The 22,870-nt window shown below is 47.4% G+C and overlaps 1 protein-coding gene across 1 annotated transcript in view; it reads left to right on the top strand.

Annotated features, from left to right (window-relative positions):
• The window catches only part of THRA (thyroid hormone receptor alpha), a 68,512-nt gene that overhangs the window by 43,048 nt on the left and 2,594 nt on the right, over nucleotides 1-22,870 (top strand). The window contains exons 3-7 of the mRNA XM_056863062.1: nucleotides 4,917-5,017; nucleotides 11,650-11,797; nucleotides 12,161-12,366; nucleotides 20,622-20,768; nucleotides 22,480-22,738. Of these exons, the coding sequence (XP_056719040.1) occupies nucleotides 4,917-5,017; nucleotides 11,650-11,797; nucleotides 12,161-12,366; nucleotides 20,622-20,768; nucleotides 22,480-22,738 (861 nt within the window). The remainder of the gene's footprint in view (nucleotides 1-4,916; nucleotides 5,018-11,649; nucleotides 11,798-12,160; nucleotides 12,367-20,621; nucleotides 20,769-22,479; nucleotides 22,739-22,870) is intronic.

Here is a 22,870-nt window from a genome sequence, read left to right as displayed (position 1 = left end):
CACATCCTGCAGTAGGGAGTTCCATAATTTAACGATGCGTTGTGTGAAGAACTACTTCCTTTTATCTGTTTTGAATCTCTCACCCTCCAGCTTCAGCAGACGACCCCGTGTTCGGGTATTATGAGAGAGGGAGAAAAGCTTCTCCCTGTCCCCTCTCTCCAAACCATGCATAATTTTATAGACCTCTATCATGTCTCCCCTTAGCCGCCTTCTTTCCAAGCTAAACAGCCCTAAGCGTTTTAACCGCTCCTCATAGGGCAGTTGCTGTAGCCCCCTAATCATTTTGGGGAGAAAATGGAGGAGAAGAGAACAGTGTTATCTGCTACTTCGGGGTCCCCGATGGGAAGAAAAGCGGGATGGAAGTGAATGAATGAATGAATGAATGAATGAATGAATGATGGGAAGAAAAGCGGGATGGAAGTATATGAATGAATGAATGAATGAATGAATGAATGAATGAATGAATGAATGTTTTTTAAAATAAATGGTCTTAGAAAAGTAGGAAGGCCTACATGAAAGTTCGCGAGGTGACGATACGCCATAAATCGCACTGTGATGTGCAAGCCCAAAAAGAGGATTGGAGGCAAGAGGAAGAAGAAGCAGAAGCAGGCCAAGGAGTTTTTTTTAATTGTGCATATTTTATTTGATACTTTAATATTTAGATTGCCATTCCTCCCCCCCACCCAAACACTGTACATTTCTAGGCAACCTTCCTCTCCTTGAAGGCAGCTGTCCCTATTCTTACTGGTGAGGATTCCCGAGTCTTATTCTCCCCCCCCCCATGCATGCTGATACCATGGGGGGGGGGTGTCAGGACTCGGTCACCCAGGGGTCACAGAGAGGTGACCCTTGCCACACCATCAGACAATAGGGCACTATAAGGGCAGGGGGGCAATGGAGAGAACAGGACTCCTTTTCTCGGGCTTGGGGTGGGGGACGCCTTCGTCGCGGGTGCTGATCAGGCCCTAGAGGGTAAGCAAGGATACGTGAATTGGTGTGCGGGAGGGAGGGGTGGACGGGGAAGGGGGGGAATCGGGCACAGCTTCCTTCCCCCTCAGCCCCCCAAGCCCCAGAGATAAAAGAGCCCTTTTATGGCTGTACATGGCGTTGTGCTTTCCGCATGAACAGCAGACTCATTAGCGGTACTTTAAATAGCCTTTCAGAACGGCTAACAAAGCTTTTGGGGGGGGGGCTTCGGGAGCAGGCAAGGACAGACGCTGCTGCCCCTCGCCCGCCATGGATATGGGGTCAAAGAGACCCCTTTGGCCCCTTGGGGTAAATGTGTATGGATCTCCCCCCTCCTTCTGACACCACTGCCCGCCATGTTTGGTTGGCAAAGCAAAGCTGCCTCAGGTACAGGGTAACCTGCAAGCGGCAGGTGTGAGGCCTTAGGGTTGCCAACCTCCAGGTGGGGCCTAAAGATCTCCTGGAATTATAACCGATCTCCAGACGGCGGGATTCAGTTACCCGGGAGAAAATGGCTGCTTCAGAGGATTGACTTTATGGCATTATACCCTGCTTATACGATTGCCAACCTCCAGGTACTAGCTGGAGATCTCCTGCTATTACAACTGATCTCCAGCCGATAGAGATCAGTTCACCTGGAGAAAATGGCCATAATTGGCCATTGGCCATTATGGCATTGAAGTCCCTCCCTTCCCCAAACCCAAAAACCTCCTCCAGTGGCAAAGAGGGACCTGGCAACCCTACCTGCTTAGGTCTCTCCCTTCCCCAAACCGCATTCAGGCGCCACCCCCAAATTTGCAGGAATTTCCCAATCTTGAGTTGGCAACCCTATGAGGCTTGTTTTACCATATCCCTATACTTAGGGTTGCCAGGTGGGTGGTTTTGGTGGGCAATTGCCTGCCAATCCACCCAGCTGCTTCGGAGTGGCAATCGTGTGTGCACACAGCCACGCTCACGCAATGACGTTACTTCCAGGTTTACCCCCAGAAGTGCTGCATCACTGCGGCTGCTTTAGCACTGAAACCCCCCAAATTTGGGGGTTTGAGTGCTAAATCGGCTGTGCCGATGCAGCGCTTCCGGAAGTAAGCCCGGAGGCGATGTCATCGCGTGCGCGTGGCTGCCCCAGCCCCACCCCCTAAAACCTCCCGCCAATCAAGAGGGGGGGACCTGGCAACCCTACCTATCCTATGCTTCTCTGCAGAATGTTGAGTACCAGGTATAGAGCTATCCAATTATGTGCTTTATAGCTGAGTTATGATACAGATTAATCAGGTTGAGATCCAAGGGCAGGCCCGAGTTTGTTGTACCTGGGATTTCCCCGTTTCGTGGCCCCTTGTCTCTGCTATTTATTTATTTTTTCATAACCTTTTGTATAGAAGGACGTCTTGGTGAGGAGTCACTGCATAGCATCTGACGAAGTGGGCTCTGGTATGCTAGAATAAAATGGTACTAGTCTTTACTGCACCTCTAGACTTCTGTTGGTTTTTACAGTGAACTTCCAAGGCTGAGCAGAAAGCTGAACCCAGGTCCACCCAGTCCATCTGATTTTTTTTCCCTATCAGACCACCTTGGAACATGCGGAGTGCCTCTGAGTATGTGCTGTGTGCCATTCTTTCACTGCTGGGTAGGGTTGCCAGGTACCTCCTGGCAACCGGTGGGAATGGTCTTACCAGTCGCAAACTCTATGGAGTTTTGCCCGAATACCTGAGTGTCTCTCCCATGTCATTGGCAACACGATGACGATGCTTCTGTCGTCAATGCACTGTCAATGCACTGACAACGTCAAGCCTAGGCCTTAATTTGTGCCTGGTAAGACTTCTGCCAGCCAGCTGAATGGCGCCAGGGGGAGGGGGCCCAAAGCAGGGGATCCCCTGCCTGTGGTGAGGGTCTGGCAACCCTCCTGAGTGCTGAGTTAACCACAATCCTACACTTACCACCTATACACAACATATACCTGAACTTTAAGGGGTGGGGTTTTTTTTCTTTCAGAAATTAAATTCTCAAATTCTGTACATAGGGTTTGATTAGCATCTGTCAGCACTGCAGTTATAATCTGGTTTTAAATTGGCCGTGAAGAAAGCTGTTCATAATCCACAATGAATCCCATTCTTTGCATCTTCACATAGGCCTGTGAGAAATAAGTCTTCAGCTTGAGAAATATTCTGTGGAAGTAGAGAAAGTATAACTCTTCAGCCTGGGATGAAGTCATTGCTTAGATGTGGGAACGAACATTTACTTCCTGTTGGAACATTACATCTCAGAGCCATTCAATGAAAACTGGATTGCAGCCATTTTTGGACTTGTAAAATATATAATTAAGCCATGAAACTCATCGCATCAAGATGCTGTAATGGCCATGGATGGAAATGGCTTTTCAGGAAGGATAGTACAGATCAGTAGAAAATAGGTCTGTCAACAACCTGAGTTGTATCTGAAGGAGCTTCTTTCCCTTTGCATTTTTAGATCAGTAATTTCCAAACTGTGTATCAGAGCATACTGGTATTCCACAAAAAATAAACAATATAGCTATGTGAACCCAAACTATATTCACTCGCAAAAGAGTCTGCCTGCAGCGTCTCTGTAGGATTTACTCCTCTAGTCTTGCCTTTTCCTTGGGGAAAGTGTTTGTGCATGTGGGGGAGGGATATAATTCTGCCTCAGCCTCCCTTTGTAGGGTGTGTTCGGATCATTCAAGCTCTCCTGATGCAAAGATGCAAAACAATTGCTCGCTCTCGGAGGAGGATGTTCTTTGAATCTCTGCATGAGTTGCCGTTCTAAGCTTGTAGTCTTTGGCGCAGGAAAGTTACGCAGAGAAATAAAGGATGGTGTTCTTTGTCATTCATACTCCTGTGTCCCAAAATGCTGATTTTAGAGTGTGTGTTGACAGACCTGTTGCAGGTCAGACACTCTAAGACTTTCTGTGTGTACCTCCCCCCCCCTCCAAAAAAACACATGGCTAGCAAGATCTATGGCTTTGTCAGTAGCAATGCCCTCTGTCCGAACTCTTTACTCTGGGAAGCCTACTGATCGTTCCTCTCCTGCTTGGTCATTGGAATCTATATGAAAACAAACTTCAATTCAAGTAAAGCTTTTAGTATAATTGGAGGAGCTTACAAACCGTTTTAGTTCGCTGCTGTTTACCCTTGATGGTCGTTTTGGTGTTTTTCTGTGGTAGTAATACTCCATTTTATGGTGGCATTTGTTTTATAGAACATAAGTAACTTTGAGACCCCGAAGGTACAAGTAGGAAAGGATTTTTTAAAGTTTAAATGAAGCTTATTGAAGTGGAACCTCCACATTCCATGGCAGTATATACGTCCGATCACATCATGCTGGACACAAGCAACTTTGGGCGAAAACGCATGGGAGGTCTTTGATTTGCCGCTCTCTAGATGCACATTTTCCCCATCTGAATTCTCAAGACTTTGCATGGGGGCTTTTTTTTTTTTTTTAGCATTCAGCTGGGGAAGATGTGCATTTAGAGAGCAGCAAATCCAAGGCAAAATCTCCCGTGCTTTTTCACCCAAAAAGCGATTGCCACCATCTTGCCAAAATCTCAGTTTCCTTTGGCTCCTGGCTTGCTATGAATACAGCAGGCTGGGCAAGATGGATCCTTGCTGTAGAAGAGATCCTTAAGAGCCAGCGTGGTGTAGTGGTTAAGAGCGGTGGACTCTAAACTGGAGAACCAGGTTCGATTCCCCACTCCTCCACATGAAGCCTGCTGGGTGACCTTGGGCTAGCCCCAGTTCTCTCCGAACTCTCTCAGCCCCACCTGCCTCACAAGGTGCCTGTTGTGGGGAGAGGAAGGACAGGCAATTGTAAGCTGGTTTGAGATTCCTTAAAGGTAGAGAAAATCAGGGTATAAAAACCAACTCTTCTTCTTCTTCTTCTTTTGCTGCAGGGTTCTCCTTCAAGCACTGACCTCTTGGCTCTGTTTTCCCCCTTCACAGGGTACATCCCTAGCTACTTGGACAAAGATGAACAGTGCGTTGTATGTGGAGACAAAGCCACGGGGTACCACTACCGATGTATCACCTGCGAAGGCTGCAAGGTAAGAAAGTGCTTGGGAGGGAGCGGGGGGCTGGGAGCTCAGCCGGTGTATCCCCCCCGTCTGTTTTGTGGCTCAGTGTGTGCTGTCTGTTCTGATGCCAAAAAACCCCTTGGCAACTTGGACGGCGAGTCACAGAGGGCAACGCTTTTGGTGCTGGAATCAATGGAAGGCATTTGACCTTATAACCACAGAGGACAAATTAAGGGGGCGAAGGTTGTGGCGTTAATTGAGTCCATAAAGCTCAGAGCCAGCTCTGTGAACAATAGGTTTGCAGGAGCCAAGGTACACTGAGAAGTACAGAAGGGTGGTATGATAGTGAGCAGAAGAGTTGAAGGGTGGCTTGTTTCCACAAGTTACAAAGGATGCATGCTTCCTTGAGGGGATTCTTCAAGGCGGGGGCGGAGCAAACACAAAAGGTCCCGTTAAAGGGGCTCTTAAGAAATGCAAAGCAGGTATGCGCCTGCTTTACAGTCACTTCCTGAATGAAGGTTGAGCGTGAAAAGCTCAAAAAAATGCTGCTAATTACCAAGCATCAATTGCCTTTGTGTCTTCAGGGTGCACCCATTCAGAAATATCTACCTCCATCACAGGAGGATGCTGGGCTTGGAACCTCCCAACGTTTTGTATTTGGCCAAGCCCCCCTCCAATGGCAACCATTTTGTCATTGGCCAAGTCTTCCGCCTCCCCTTGTGGCAGCTATTTTGTGGTGGCTCCCACTGACCTCAGAATCCCAAAAGAGCCTTCAGACTCTACAGAATTGGGGGACTCCTGTGCTCTGGGCTGCATCAAATAGTATCTACCTGCCCCAGTGAGCTTACAGTTAGCATGAAAATGAGGGAGAAATAGAGATTGTGAATCAGCACCCTAAGGGGACAGGGGAGAGCTGGGAGGTAGTGAGTGGAGGAATGGGTAAGATGAGGCAAAGAGATGGGCGAGGAAAGGTTTTTCTGGAGAAGGAATTCTGGATGGGAGGATCTTGAAGGAAGAGAAGCTGAATTTTCTGGCAGGTTGAGTGAACAGAGAATGTGGAGTAGGCTTGCCAACGTGGAGTAGGAGTAGGAGAATGTGGAGTAGGCTTGCCACCTTGCCAAGGTGGTGGCTGGAGATCTCCTGGGATTAGAGTTGATCTCCAGGCGACAGAGATCAGTTCACCTGGAGAAAAATGAGGGTGGACTCTATGGCATTATACCCCATTGAAGTATCTCCCCTCCTCAAACCCCACCCTCCTCAGGCTCCACCCCCAAAATCTCTAGGTATTTCCCAACCTGGAGTCAGCAGCCCTACTTGCCAGTCTTTCGGTTGCAGTAGGAGATCCCCACCTCCCTTTGCCCACAATTGCAACTGATCTCCAGGCTACAGACATCAGTTCCCCAAGAGGAAGTGGCAGCTTCGGAGGATGGACTCACTGGCATCACAATTCTGCTGAGCTCTTTCTCCGCCCCCAAATCTCCAGGAATTTCCCAACCCAAGAGGCTGCCATTGGAAATCCAGAATGGAACTAGGGTTGCCAACCTCCAGGTAATAGCTGGAGATCTCCTGCTATTACAACCGATCTCCAGCTGATAGAGATCAGTTCACCTAGAGGAAATGGCCACTTTGCCAATTGGAATCTGTGGCACTGAAGTCTCTCCCCTCCCCAAACCCTACTCTCCTCCGGCTCCACCCAAAAAAACCTCCTGCTGGTGGCGAAGAGGGACCTGGCAACCCTAACCGGGAGCTGACAGATAATAATTTAGCAATGGCCTACAACCCATTAGCAGAGGTGTGGGCTGGGAATTTTTCCACACGGGAAAAAAACTTCCTTTCTAAAGATTTATTGTTTTTCAATTTATTGTATTCAATTTTCATATCCACCTTATATACAGGGACTATGTCCACTCATGTGTGCATTTCACATGCATCAAAATAATCATAAGCATAAAGCACAACTAATAGCATAACTTATAGTCCTTAGTTAAGGTTGTTTCTTTTCATCCAAGAGGTATGTGTAGTGGTTCTTTCACTCCACTTCCACTTCTACATAAGTCCGGTTTTCTTTCTGTTTCGGCTTATAAAAAAGCCTTCCTCAGGGAACACTATATAAATCAAAACATAATATATACAAAGCAAATGGCATACGATATAGAATCATAATGGTATATACAAAATAATATACTTACACGCTAGCTGTTATTAACTTGCTTGCACGTTGGCAAAGTAGCCACGTTCACACAGCCTTTTTAAAGAGTCTAATCACATGGTTACAAAGTGAAGTTAGATCATTATCAAATTAAAGATACAGAACATAATTACATACAACCACTGATGCAGATAAATTTGACTTTGTATGCAGTTTGTTGCTGTTCTTTGTTTGCTAAAACCTGGAGGTTGGCAACCCTAGTGGACAGCTGCGTCTACGGCCTATCACGAACAGTTCCTTGGGAGCGCTAAAACAAGTGTGTCGAAGGCTTTCTGTGTGCTTGAGTTTTTTCCCTTGAATTTAAACCCTCTGAGGAAACTATACACTAGATTGCCCTTAAATTTACAAGTTATTATTCCAATAAAAACCATTTCTTCATAAAACTTCAAATTCTTTTGGCTGTAGCATTTAAACCACACGTGCTCTGTTTTTCCCCCTTAATCAGATGTTTCAGTTTGTGTAGTTGTTTAGTTATTTACTAAATTTGTATCATGCACGGTTTTAGGTTTTTAGAAATGTAGCGTAGAAATTCAATATGACATTTTCTGGTTTACGACTGCAATAAATTATTATTTTTATTAAATTTGAATCCCACTTTCTCTCCAATGGGGACCCAAAGCAGCTTACATCGTTCTCATTTTAATAGTTAAAAAAAAACAAAAACAAAAATGCCTTGCTTGTCCATGGGGAAATTTTCCTGCCAAAACCACATTGAAATGACTAGGAGTTTCCCAATGGATGCTGCTTCAATTTTTGGTTTGTTTGTCTCTCTCTGCTTCCCCTCTTAGTACCTGATATCCTTTACGTTGAACAGCCAATCTAACGTGGCCTATGAGAAAACAGCTTTTAAGACCAATAGCAAAAGATTTTCGTGAAACAGGGAAAGCATATGGAGGGAGGAAGTAAGATAAGATCGCAGAAATAAAATTGGGGCAGAGAGCTAGAAAGTGGCTGTGTTGAAAAGCACTCTTTTATCCCTTGAGTTCATGTGTCGGCATTACCCTATATATAGTACAGTCTAGAGTTTTCTGGGCAAGTTGATGTGAGACAAAAAAAAATTGTATTTTATTTATTTTAATTTTTAAAAATTTATGAATCAGGCACTGGGCATGGTTTACAAAGCAACACCTCTTTTTAAAAATTTATCTTTTTATTATATAATATTAACAAAAACAAAACAGAAAGACAAACAGAACTGAGATTACTACAAATGAAGTAGAAGGACTCATGCCAAGGATTCCTTTGAAGTCAACATAATGAACAGGATATATAATAGGGAACATCTCATTACTTAGAAAAAGTTACAGAATTCAATAGTAAATACAAGACAAGACAATATGTGATAAGATAGATCAAGGGTGGGGAACCTCTGGCCTGCGGGCCAGTTAAGGCCCCCGACATCATTTGGTGCAGCCCTTGGACTCTCCCGTGGAAGCCGCCGCCGTTGGAGCCGCAGGGCCGCGTGTGCGAAGCCAGGAAGGCTTCCCCCGATCGCCAGGCCGCTTGTGCGGCCTGGTGAGTGAGTGTGTGTGTGTGTGTGTGTGAAGTGTGGGGGGAGCCAGGAAGGCATGTGTGCTTGTGGGGGGGAAGCCTCCCTCCCTCTCTTTCCTTCCTTCCTTCCCTCCCTTCCTCCTCTGCATAGCCTCTCCTAGGGTTGCAAACCTCTAGGTGGTGGCTGCAGACCTGGCAACCGTAGCCTTCCCCCCCCCCCCCGCCGCCGGGAGATCTACACCTGGTATGGCCCCCGAATGATGTTATAAATGTGCAAATGGCCCTTGGCAGAAAAAAGGTTCCCCGCCCCTGAGCTAGATGATTAACTTATACAAATCACCAACTATTTCTTTTCACCCCTATACATAGATGGATTCTCAGGTGGGATGATAAGTTATATTTGTACTAGAAGTTCAGAAATGTAATATTACTTTTCAATAATTCAGCTTGAATTAACTCCAAATTTGAATCAGTCCCTGGGCATGGTTTACAGAGAGACACCTCTTGTTCCGCCAACCCCTCCCCATGTGTTTCTGGCAGGAGGCAAGCCTTCCCGTCGGGGGTTGGCTCAGGACAATGGGCACCGTGGTCCTTAATGGGCATTAGTGGAAGGAGAGAGGATGGGAGGGGGGTTGGCTGAGGGCGTTGCTGGACATCCAGCTATGTTGGGTGTCTAATGAGCAAGAATTCCATCCGGGTGTTCTGGCTGCATTTGAGAAAGCGTTATTCTGCGGCTGAGAGCTGCTAAGATGGTATTGCCCTTTTCCCGGCACTTCCGTCTGTTTGGGGACAGGCAGAAGTAGAATGCTGCTTGGGCTGAGAGATCCCCTTTACCACTCATCGCTCATTTTGCTTGAGATGGGGAGGGTTGCCAGGTCCCTCTTCACCTCTGGTGGGAGGTTTTTGGGGTAGAGCCTGAGGAGGGTGAGGTTTGGGGAGGGGAGGGACTTCAATGCCATAGAGTCCAATTGCCAACTCGGCCATTTTCTCCAGGTGAACTGATCTCTATCGGCTGGAGGTCAGTTGTAATAGCGAGAGATCTCCAGCTAGTACCTGGAGGTTGAGCAACCAAAATAAACACCTCTGTACTAATACCACCGGTAAGGAAATGAGTACAGGAAAGGCTGGTATATACAAATAAACACAGTTAGCGTATAACAAGGTGAATTGGGTGCATTAAAGGACAAACAACAAGAACAAGAACAATAACTATATACAATCCTCTATGAGTAGTCCACTGAGTTACGTTGTGTATCCCAAAGGGAACAGCTGAACCTGTCTGTACAACTATGTATCTGAAATGATGTATCCTGAATTGGAACCTTACTACTTATACTTGACATAGTGGTTTTCTTCATCCCTATGGGAGTATGGAATATTTTTGTAATTGATATGACTTCAACTAAACGGGGCTGAAGAAGAATAGAAACGATCGTCTCCCTTGCAACTTTCTCATGAAGCTTTCCTACCTACTCACATGTTTTTGAACTTGTGATATTTGTACCCTCAGTGGACTACTCAGAGGATTGTATATAGTTCTTTGTTCTTGTTATTGTTGTTTGTCATTTAATGCACCCAATACACCTCGTTATACACTAACTGTGTTTATTTGTATACACCATCCTTTCCTGTACTCAGTACCTGGAGGTTGGCAAGCCTACTCAACCCCAAAGTGTCTTGAGAACGCCCTATCAGCCAAGCATTTTAAAATCATAAGGGGGAAAAACAGCAACTTCCAGTTTAAAACAAGAATAAAAGCCGTGTGAAACCTTTGATTAGGACCAAGCAAAACGACACGAAACAGTATGTAAGTTTTCAAGCACTCCAGGATTCTTCGTCAGGCTGGATCTTACAAGGAAAAAACTTAAATGGGTTTGGCAGGAAGGAGCAGATGTCTCAGGCCATGATCTTAATATCTTGCCTAGTCATCTTCCTTTGCAAAACGCTGAACGGGTACGCAGATTTAAAATAGCGCTGGTGTCAGAATGCATCGCCTGGCATTCTGGGAGGAAGAAGTAAAAACTGGAGTCCTACGCATTGGAAACACAAAAAACCAACAGCGGTCCAAACATCTCTCCAAGGCCCCCTTCGGCCTTGATTTCTCTGTGGACGTAGGGTAAAGTTCCTCTGTGGGGAAGGCCCTCTATCCTTGCATAAGGTTGCCTATGCATGGGCATTCTACCTGAGGTTCATTGCTCGCTGGACCCACACTTTCTTCTTGCGAAGCTACCCACCAGCAGTCTCCAAGCTCAAAACAAAAAGCTTGTGAGTCCCCGCCCCTTGAAATGCTGCTTTGGAATTGCCTGTAGTGCTTAGAAGAGTCTGTCGTTCCCCCCCCCCGCCCCCCCGAAACCCAAGTGCTGGGTCAAAAAGCATCTTAAAAACCAAAAACAAAATGGAGCACCCTAAAAGGAATCAGGGAGGAGGGGAGAAACCCAAGCCTTGTTTCAGCTCAGAAAGAACTCCCAGGAAGCATTTGAATCCCCGCCTCTTGACACACTGCTTTGTAATGGGCTGTAGTTCTTTCTGTGAGAGAAACATCCCTCCCCCAAGCTTCATTGTCCCAAGCTTTGCCTTATGCATGGGGATTTCACCCGGGCTGAGGTCAGGGGAGATGGAAGAATCAGGTTACTAGATGAATGGGAAGTCCCAGAATTTGTGAGGGCTGGCCACAAGGTCATCTTTAATGGACGGAAAACTCATGCATAACTCCAAGGAACAACCGAGACAGACTGGGGGCGAACGTGAGTGAAAGTACCCATGCATAACCGACCTAAGAGTGGAGAAAGTTTACATTTAGTTTTGCTGTTGGGGCTACAACAGGGGTTGTTGCCCACATCGACAGATTTGAAGAGCTGGTAGGCAGAAGGGGCAGCGGGGAGGTCCGGGCCAGAGGATGAAAGGGTACACAACCTGCCTGGCCCTCACTGTGTGGTTCTGACAGCATTCTCCCCCATTGCAGGGCTTTTTCCGACGGACCATCCAGAAGAACCTGCACCCGACGTATTCCTGCAAGTACGATGGCTCCTGCGTTATCGACAAGATCACCCGCAACCAGTGCCAGCTTTGCCGATTCAAGAAGTGCATTGCTGTTGGCATGGCCATGGACTGTAAGGGCATTGCGCCCGCTGTGGAGGAATGGGGGATGAGTGGGGTGGGGGACAGATGGGGGAGGGAGTGGTTGAACCCTCGGATCAGGGACCTTGTGGGAAGGAACGTCGCCTGTGATGGATACATGTTTGGGAGGGGCCAGGGCTAAGGTGGAGAGGTATGTTGGTATGGTGTGTCGTGCGAGCTTCGAGCCTTGGAGTTACTATCTCAGAAGTCCATAAAACTCCATTGGCTTCAGCCAATGTCACGTAGCCCAACAGGCTGCAAAAGACTCTTTGGGGAGGGGCTGGAAGAGTTGTGATTGGCTGCGTGCGAGGCCCCGCCTTCCACTCACGCCTCCCCATTCTCCGCCGCCCCCCTAGTGGTGCTGGATGACTCCAAGAGGGTAGCCAAGCGGAAACTGATTGAAGAGAACCGGGAGAGGCGGCGCAAAGAGGAGATGCTGAAATCCCTTCAGCACCGGCCAGAGCCGACAGCGGAGGAGTGGGAGCTGATCCACATCGCCACGGAGGCGCACCGCAGTACCAATGCCCAAGGCAGCCACTGGAAACAGAAGCGGAAATTTCTGGTAAATTGTGGTAATGGGTGGAGCATGTGATTTTTTTTTGCAAGTGGAGGGTTGCATGCACCCACAAGATCTGATGTCCCAGGAGTCCCCCAATTTTTTTGGGGGGGGGGGCTGTGGGCACGTGCTTTGGCAACAAAATCGCTGATGCAGGAGGTGGAGCCCGCCACAATATGACTGCCACCGCTTAACTTCAATAACACGGTGCAGATCCTTGTGCTGTGGTGGCAGCTGCTGCCAAAGCAACATTTTTTAAAAAATCTGCACAGCCTTGCTGGGCAAATCCTTACCTGGCCCCACCCACTTCTTAAAAACATTTGGCGGGCGCCAGAAAAGATATTGGTGGGCACTCACAGGTCCCACGTTGGGAACTCCTGTGATATCCAGTTCGATATCCTGATGACCTTTATAGATAATATTTATTTATTTTATGTTCAAAATGCATATGCTGCCTTTCTGCCCAATCAGACTGGCTTATGGCGGCTGACATGACAACCCGGTAGGGTTTTCAAGGCAAGAGCTCTGTGTTGCTTCCCTGATGGTCTCCGATCCAAGTACTAACCAGGGCCGACCCTATTTAGCTTTTGAGGTCTGACGAGATCAGGCTAGCCTGGGCCTGATCCAAGTCAGGGCTACCTTCCCAGAATGCAGGAAACTGTACAAACAAGAACATGTGTATACCCCGTGACTCCCAATTACCCAAGTTAGCAATGCTGGCTAAACCCCGCTGAATGCACTGGGGCTTAACTTTGTCGCAACTGACTTGTTCTGTGGGTTTCAGTCGGTTGTAGGCAAACAGCAGGGGAGATGGTAGAAGCTGTTTCTGGACTTCTTGGGAGGTAGGTGCGGGGATCACATTGTTTAATCCTTCCTCATACAAAATGTTCCCTGCATAGAGAAAACTAGCATATTTCAGTTGTTCACTATTTTTTTTGTGTGCAAGGATTTTGGTTGTTGTTGGACACACTGCTCTGTGTGTAAACTGAGCGTTGATAACCACTAAGTATTGCAGTATTGGTTGGGTTGCCAACCACCTGAGGGTGGCTGGAGATCTTCTGGGATTATAACTGATCTCCAGGTGACAGAGATCAGTTCACCTGGAGAAAAAGGCTGCTTTGGAAGGTGGACTCTATGGCATTTTATCTCATTGAAGTCCCCGCCCTCCTCAGGCTCCACCCCCAAAATCTCCAGGTATTTCTCAACCTGGAACTGACAATCCTAAATACTGGGCCACAGAATGTTGCTGCTGCTTTTCTGTACATGTTAAATATTTCCTTTTCTTTTTTCTTTTCCTAAACTCGATTAAAACTTAATGTCTGAGAGGCAGACATTAATCTTGTGTGTCTAGTTAAGTTATTTTTTGGATTGTGAAGTCATGTTATAATCCCTTTAAAGAAACTCGTTTAAACTGTTTAAAGACTATAGCACGGCCTATTTTATTTGAACAGGATGTGAGTGTATGCGTTTTACTCTGTGCGTGTGTGTTTATCTATTGTGTGTTGGTGAATACACACGTTGTTCTAAATATTGTGATTCCAATACGAATTAGCAGTGTGTTTATACATTGCTACAAAAAGCCTTGTTAAAGGTTTACCCTTTAAATCAGTGTGCTGTAAAAGGGTCTGGGAGATGCAGGTTTGAATAAAACAGAGGAAAGGAGAATGATGTAAACTGTTTTGGCTTCCCATTGGGGAGAAAAGCTGGGTATATATATAAATAAAAACTTCTAAAACCCAGTTAGGATTTACCATTCCCTGTATTTATTTTTGGTTTATTTTACTTCTTTTATACCCCGCGTTTCTTCCTAGTGAGGGACCCAAAGCTGGCTTATAACATCATTCTCTTCTCCATTTTAAGGTTGCCAACTTCCAGGTATTAGCTGGAGATCTTCTGCTGTTGCAACTTAACTTCAGCTGATAGAGATCAGTTCACCTGGAGAAAATGGCCGCTTGGGCAATTGGACTCTATGGCATTGAAGCCCCTCCCCTCCTGAAACCCCACCCTCCTCAAGCTCCACCCCAAAACCTCCCGCCGGTGGCAAAGAGGGACCTGGCAACCCTGCCCTCAGAGGACCCTCGTGCCTCTCTGCCCCAAGTCTCCCAGGCATCCCCGGTCTCTCTGATGCATTTCAGCCTCCCTTCTTCCATCTGCAAGAGGAACCTGGCAGAACTAAGTTTAGCCTCACAACAACCCTGTGAGGTAGGTTAGGCTGAGAGTGTGAGACTGGCCCAAGGTCACCCAGCAAGCTTCCGTGGCAGAATGGGGATTCGAACCTGGATCTCCCAGATCCTCATCTGGCACTCTAACTACTACACCACACTGGCTTCCTTGTACAAACCTCCTTAAAGCACTTGTTGCTGTTAACTGTGTGGTTGTAGGAATATTGCCAATATGGTGTAGTGATCAGAGTGCTGGATTAGGTTCGAATCCCTGCTCTGCCACAAGACACTGGGTGAAACTGGGCCAGTCACTCACTCTCAGCCTAACTTACCTCACAGGGTTGTTGTGAGGATAAAACAGAGGAGAGGTGAACAATGGTAAGCTGCTTCGTGTCCCCATTGGGGAGAAAGGTGAGGTATAAATAGGGTTGCCAACCTCCAGGTAGCAACTGGAGATCTCCTGCTATGACAACTGACCTCCAGCCGATAGAGATCAGTTCCCCTGGAGAAAGTGGCTGCTTTGGCCATTGGATTCGATGGCATAGAAGTCCCTCCCCAAACCCCGCTCCGCCCCAAAAACCTCCTGCCGGTGGTGAAGAGGGACCTGGAAACCCTAGGTACAAATGAAGTGTGTGTGTGTGTGATTTCCTTCCCAGGGTATTTTCATATAGATTGGTTTTGAGCTTAAAAATTATATTCTGTCCTTCATTCTAGCAATGAAGGGGACACTTATTAATTGACATTTAGAGGAAGAGCTCCTTGTTAGACAAATCTAATGGCTCAGAGTTTAGTTGGTTCATACCGAAATAAATATTCCCCCTTCCTCCCATAGTTTAGCCAGTGAACCAGACCTGCGGAGCGGTTTTTGAAGGGATAAGCTGGATTCGCAGAGGGATACAGCTGTGACCTCTGGGCTCCCTCCAAGGGCAGATGAGCCGGAAACCTTCAGCCCCATTCCTGTCTCCCTCTTCCCCCCACCCCATATTTATTTCCCCCTTAGCGGGGCAGGGATTGTTGGGGTCAGGGTGCCCTCTGCTGTCCACTTTGAGTTGGTGCCAGGGCAGGTCAGGACAGAAAGGTCACACGCGGGGTAGGGAAAGAAAAGCGGAGGCTCCTGCCAGGGTGAAATTACTCTCCAGGAAGCATCCTCTCCTGCCGCTTCCCTGCCCACTCTGGAGCCTTAAAATGTGGGTCCGGGAACCTGGGAGAGGAGGAAGAACTAATGATTGAGTGAACTTTAATTGGCAAACCAGGCTGGAGCATGCTCTGGAGGCACTCTGATGCAGAAGCTTAACCGGTCGGGCTCAGTAAGTCCTCATCCACACCGAGATGGATATTGAAGAAGACTTCCTCTGCCTTTTAGGGGGGGATCAAACCGGCTTACAATCTCCTTCCCTTCCTCTCCCCACAACAGGCACCTTGTGAGGTAGGTGGGGCTGAGAGAATTCGGAGAGAACTGTGACTAGCCCAAGTTCACCCAGCTGGCTTCATGTGGAGGAGTGGGGAAACCAAACCAGTTTACCAGATTAGAGTCTGCCACTCATGTGGAAGAGCGGGGAATCAAACCCGGTTCTCCGGATTAGAATCCACCGCGGCTAACCACTGCAACACACTGGCTCTCAGTGTGCACTACAATAATCATTTGCAAGTAGATTTTCCAGTGCGGGCAAGACCAATGCAGCTGCGAACGATTGCTGTAGTAAGTGCAAGGACAGAACAATTGCCAGCAAAGTGTGGAGGCAGTTGAGAGCCAACGTGGTGTAGTGGTTAAGAGCAGTGGACTCTAATCTGGAGAGCCGGGTTTGATTCCCCGTTCCGTAGGGTTGCCAACCTCCAGGTACTAGCTGGCGATTTCCTGCTATTACAACTGATCTCCAGCCGATAGAGATCAGTTCCCCTGGAGAAAATGGCTATTGGACTCTATGGCAAAGAAATCCCTCCCTTCCCCAAACCCCGCCCTCCTAAGGCCCCACCCCCAAAACCTCCCGCCAGTGGTGAAGAGGGACCTGGCAACCCTACTGCTCCTCCACATGAAGCCTGCTGGGTGACCTTGGGCATGTCACAGTTCTCTCCGAACTCTCTCAGCCCCACCGACCTCACAAGGTGTGTCTTGTCGGGAGCGGAAGGGAAGGTGATTGTAAGCTGCTTTGAGAATCCTTAAAAGGGAGAGAAATGCGGGGTATAAAAACCAACTCTTCTTCTTCCTGGGCAGGAGGAAATGAATCACCCACCATGAGCTCTGCAGAGCAAGATGTGGGTCTGAGGGTCACAGATCTGGGCCAGGGCAGACTTCATGTCGTGGCTCCCTCATCACGCTCCAGAGACTGTGCAGCGGTTGTGGGCTCCCACGTCTCAGCCCCTCCCCGTAGCAAATTCCTCCATCTTATAACTGCACTTAAAGGATAGTACTGCACAGACAACTGCGTCTGTCAAAATTTAAATGCACTGTGAACGTCAGAGAAATTGCACTTGATCTTGAAGGGCGGCTTCAAAAAGCAGGGTCAAATTCTAAGTGAAAAGAGTCAGGATTCCTTTTAGGATACAAACAAATATACGAGGGCGAGAGAGGCTGTTTTGCTGTTTTGTAAACAGTCGTGGGTTTTTTTTGTTCTGAGATGCTTTTGAGATGTTGAGCAGTTTTTCCGCACAGTAGTGGAGCTTGAATGTGGAAGATTCGCCTGTATAGGTGACCTATTGGCCGGTACCTGTGACGTCAGAAGCCCAAGTCCTCATCCCCAAGCCCCAGAGCAGTTTTGCCAACGTTTTTAAAACATAAATGTACATGTAGTGCTTTTCAAAAAGGGAAGGCACCTGAAGCACAGGGCAAGGAGGAGGTCTGAAAATAGCATTCGGTTTAGCGGTTGCCCAAAACACAAAGCAGGGAAGAAGCCGGCGTCATGCTGCAGGTGAAGGACCTGCGGAGACTTCCGTTCACTTCAGTGCTCCTGACAAAGAGAGCTCAGGCCTGCAATAGCTGCAAAAAACGTGTTCATCTTTTCGATGCTGGGGAACTTTTGTTTTGGCTGCAACAGCCTAACCTCCTTACAACAATGGAACTCCTCTTGACTACGTCAGACTTCAGTCTTTAGAGATTAATGAACCCCAAGGGCAGGTCTCAGTGCACGCCGCCACCCCTACCCCCCAAATCAATTTCTGCAAACACTGAAGTCTGTTTAACTTCAGAGGATAAGATAATGCATAGTTAAACTGTGGAACAGTCAGAGGGGTTCCTCAGTGGAACAGGCTTCCTCGGGAGGTGGTAAGCTCTCCTTCCCTGAAGGCTTTTAAGCAGAGGCTAGATGGCCATCTGTCAGCAATGCTGATTCTATGACCTTGGGCAGATGATGAGAGGGAGGGCATCACGGCCATCTTCTAGGCATGGAGTGGGGGGGGGTAACGGGGTGTGGGAGGGGGAGGTAGTTGTGAGTTCCCTGCATTGTGTAGGGGGTTGAACTAGATGACCCCGGTGGTCCCTTCCAACTCTATGATTCTAGGGGTCACTGGGGGAGTCGGAGGGAGCTGTGAATTTTCTGCGTTGTGCAGGGGTTGGACTAGATGACCCTTGAGTTACCTTCCAGCTCTGTGTGTTATTATGGGGGCATTTCCTATGCTTTCCTTGGTAACTCCTCGCACCTACTATTGTCCCCCACCTCCCATCCAACACAGCCAGGCTTTGTGCCAGCTTTTTTTTTTTAAAGCTATAGTAGCGATGTCACTGTTGTTATGATGCTACACTGGCTGCCAATATTCTTTCAAGCCAGCAGAAAGCTCTATAGCTGTGTTGTGGTGGAGATGGTGGGCAGGAGACGACGCGGGCAGTAGGGCTGTTGAAAAAAAAATTCGGCAAAATTCGGCCCGTTTTGATTTGGGAAATGCCGAAGTCTGAACTCCCCCAATTCAGATCCGTGCAATTCGGCCCGAGATTCGGAGTTTGGGGAAAAAATTCGGCCATTTAAAGCCATTAAATACACATTCACGCCTTTCCGCGGCTCTGGGGGGGACATGTTTGGAGGTAGAGGTCCCAAACTTTCAGCGTAGCTTGAGGGGACCCTTCTTGCAAGAACCCCCAGTTTTGTGATGATTGGGGCAGGGGGTCCCGAGTTATGGGGCCCGGAAGGGGTCCCCCCCAAATTTCCCATTGAAATAAAGCGAATAAGAACACATTCGCTCCTTTCCACGGCTCCGGGAGGGGGCATTGTTGGAGGTAGAGGTCCCAAAACTTCAGTGTTGCTTGAGGGGACCCTTCTTGCAAGAACTTCCAAGTTTTGTAAAGATTGGGTCAGGGGGTCCCGAGATATGGGGCCCGGAAGGGGTCCCCCCCTCCGCCCATTGGAGGTAGAGGTCCCAAAATTTCAGTGTAGCTTGAGGGGACCCTTTTTGCAAGAACCCCCAAGTTTGGTGACGATTGGGTTAGGGGGTCCCAAGATATGGGGCTCGGAAAGGGTCCCCCAAATAAAATTGCCCATTGGAATAAAGCGAATAAGAACACATTCACGCCCTAATACAGCCCATTCCTGAGCTCTGGGGCTGAAAGAGCTCAGTAGGCGCACCAGTGACTGCACCGGCATTCAGGTCGCTTGCGCCGGTGCCTGGGCCGCTTGCGCCGCTGAGAGAGGCAGGGACACCAGCGTTGGGGCACTCACGCTGGCCTCCTTGCACTGGTGCGGCAGTGTGGCCCTGGAATGCCAACTCGGCCTCCCGACAGCATCTCAATGTCACAAATCCCCGCGCCGTTGTCCCAGGGGCTGTTCCCAGGGTATTCCGGGGGGCGGAGCTGTCAGGAACGTCCCCTTCAGCAACAGCGTTGCTGTGTCAGGTATTTCCTGGCACAGCCTCACTGTTTTCAATGGGGGGAATGCCCCGTTTTTAGGGGGGGATTTTTTAAAGGCTTTTTTAAGCCTTTTGGTCGTTGGGGAACTGCTTTGGAGGCACCGCAGCAGCACTCCGGCCACGCCGTCCCCGGCTGCCGAAAGGCTCAGGAATGAGCTGTAAGGGTAAAATGGCACTGAGGAGGATGGGGAGAGGTCTGTAAATCCGTACCTTCCAACCCACGTGGGAGGCAAACCCGCTTTGACGAAGACCTTTCCAGAAGGAGCGGTGCGGAGCAGGTTCGGGAAAGGTCACAGTGAAGAATGGGAATGACAGGAAGGTATTTCACAACGAGGCTGTGGAGATGGTCCTAAAATCAACACTCAAGTCTGGGAGACAACCTAAAAGAAAATTAGCCTCAAAAAGGACCCGAACCTGTTCCTGTTCAGAAATTCGAGTGCCTATGTGCCAAAGAGCTTGGGCGAATAAAAAAAGGAAAGTCCCAAATTAGCAAAGATTAAAATTAATTAATTAATTTTAAATGTTCAATTCCCGGGTTTAGATAATACAGCAGTTCCCAAACTTTTTGAGTCACAGAGCACTAACAGTGCATTCCTAAGGAGAGTTACTCCAGTCTAAGCCCATTCATTTCAGTAGGCTTAGACTGGAGTAACTCTCCTTAGGAATGCACTGTAATTTTTACCGAGCATCTATATACTAAACCGAATGAGTTTCATGGCTGATGAATGCTATGATTATTTTTATAATGTTACCATTTTTGTATTTTTGTTGTATTTGCCATGGACCGTAATAAATACTATTGATTGATTGGTTGATTGATTGATTGATTGATTGATTGAACCGAATGACAGTAGTATTTTTCTTTCCAGTCTATTCACGGAGCACTAGGAGATGTTTTGCGGAGCACCAAATGCTCCGTGGAGCACAGTTTGGGAACCGCTGACTTAATACAAACAAATGTATGAGCCAAAAGAATAAAATATAACCACAGAGAGCGTAACTAATGGACTAATGATTCAATGTCTGCTCCTCTGTATGGAATTTTAAAAAAGGGAAGCTGAGATTCTCCAGATCCGGAGTAAGTGGAATATGCAGACCCCTGCTTAGTGGGGTCGGTGGGGAGAGAGACAGTAATAATGAGACCTAGACTGGTATTTCCAGCTTTGGGGCTGGAAGATGACTCTTGCAAGGAAAGGATCCAAAGCTCCGAACTTGTCTTCCCAGAGAGCCTGATGTTGTCCTTCTTTCTTCTCTGCTCTCCACCCGCAGCCTGAAGACATCGGTCAGTCACCCATGGCCTCCATGCCCGACGGGGACAAAGTGGACTTGGAGGCGTTCAGTGAGTTTACGAAGATCATCACCCCCGCCATCACCCGCGTGGTGGACTTTGCCAAAAAACTGCCCATGTTTTCAGAGGTGAGCAAAGCAGATGGGTGGCTGGCAAAAGGAAGTGGGAGGTCAGGGGAATACAGAAGTGTGGCTAGGGTTACCAGGTACCTCTTCACCACCAGCGGGAGGTTTTTGGGGCAGAGCCTGAGGAGGGTAGGGTTTGGGGAGGAGTGTGACTTCAATGCCATAGAGTCCAACTGCCAAAGGCAGCCATTTTCTCCAGGGGAACTGATCTCTATCGGCTGGAGATTTGTTGTAATAGCAGGAGATCTCCGGCTAGTACCTGGTGGTTGGCAACCCTAAGTGTGGCATGCCTGGTCTCGATGGATCTGAGCACTGTCCTTGTGTGGGTTAGAAAGAAGCGACTTCAGGTGCAGCATCATGGGGCCAGCCTCTTCCCCACCACCATTGTGGTCCTCAAGGTTGGCTGGTCAGCAAGTTTGGTACCATACTAGTAAGTAAGTAAGTAAATTTTATTTGTATATGGCCGTTGGCCTTTACAAAACATCGTCAACAAATATAAAATATAGATATTCATAGTAAAATAATAAAATCTATAAAAGAGTTTACAATAATATGAATATAGTGATAAATATTAATAAAACAATAACGTCATCATCCACAAATAAAATCATTTTTGGCAGTCTGCTCTTGCACTATCAGCTTTGGCCCTTATTTTCCTTGCTGCCGAGGCATACAATGATACTCTTTTTTTTAAAAAAATTAACTTTTTATTAAGAGAAAATGAGAATATAACAATAAAAGAAAATGGAAATAAAACATTACTAAAATACTCATAATACAAATTCTTGACAAGAAACTAAAACCGTGCTGTTTATATAACTAAAATACCCATAACAGTGAACCAGGCAATACTCTATCTAAAATCTGCATGATTATTGCATCACTACCTCTCTGCGATTTACACATTGGAGTGTTGTTTCCATCCTTGAAATTGTTAAATTCCAGCGAGCGTCCAGTTCTTCCGTATTTTTGTCGTTATTATAATACGTCAACTTAATTAAAGCATAGGTTTCTTTAACCTTATCAAGCCAATTATTTAAATCAGGGAATTTATTGCTTTGGCATACAGTGATATTCTATGGGATATATAATCATCAGAATCTGATAGCAAGACTATGACTTTCTGCTTCTCAGAATTGAAATTTATACCAGATAATATCCCAGTGAGAAACTAGGTTGCACGTAAAGTGGGAAATCGAGTATGTAATGAGGTAAATTGTCCCGCACTTGCATGTCACAGATACATAGGCGTTGTTTCTTAGGAATTTGTTTATACCGGCCTGGTACCATACTAAAAATACAAATTATTTCCCCGTCTCCCAAATGCTTGTCATCCTATCGGCCACACGTTAAAAATTTATTTAGAGATTTATAACCCGCTTTTCCCCAAAACAGCTTGCGTCATTCTCCTCCCCTCCATTTTATCCTCACAACAACCCTGCAAGGTAGGTTAGACTGAGAGTGTGTGACTGGCCCAAGGCCACCTGTCGCACTTCCATGACAGAGTGGGGATTTGAACCCAAGTCTCACAGGGTGGGCTCCATCTTTGCTTTGCTCCTGTCTCCCGAGCAGCAGAAAAACGTGTGTATTCTAGATACCGAATAATTAAGATCTGCTACAGGATAAAAGTGACACCCCTAGGAAGCTACCCACCGAGGGCCAGCTTACGAAAGGTCCTGCCCTGACCCAATTCCGTCCTCTTCTCGCCTTTCAGCTGCCTTGTGAGGACCAGATCATCTTGTTGAAGGGCTGCTGCATGGAGATCATGTCGCTGCGGGCAGCCGTGCGCTACGACCCTGAAAGCGAGACGCTGACGCTGAGCGGCGAAATGGCCGTCAAGCGGGAACAGCTGAAGAACGGCGGTCTGGGCGTGGTGTCAGATGCCATCTTTGATTTGGGCAAGTCCCTCTCTGCCTTCAACCTGGACGACACGGAAGTAGCACTGCTCCAGGCTGTGCTACTCATGTCCTCAGGTATGGAGGGGATTGGTTGTGCTCTCATGATACCCTCTCTCTCCCAGTACGTATCCCTTGAAGGGCATTCACTTGGGGCCGTTTGCATCTGAGATATCACAAACCATCCATTTGGCATGGTTTAGGGGATGT

This window comes from Euleptes europaea, chromosome 18 (genome assembly GCF_029931775.1).
Source record: "Euleptes europaea isolate rEulEur1 chromosome 18, rEulEur1.hap1, whole genome shotgun sequence".
Lineage (NCBI taxonomy): Eukaryota > Metazoa > Chordata > Lepidosauria > Squamata > Sphaerodactylidae > Euleptes > Euleptes europaea.
The sequence above is the reverse complement of the archived record's forward strand: the minus strand, read 5'-3'. Positions and strand labels throughout refer to the sequence as shown.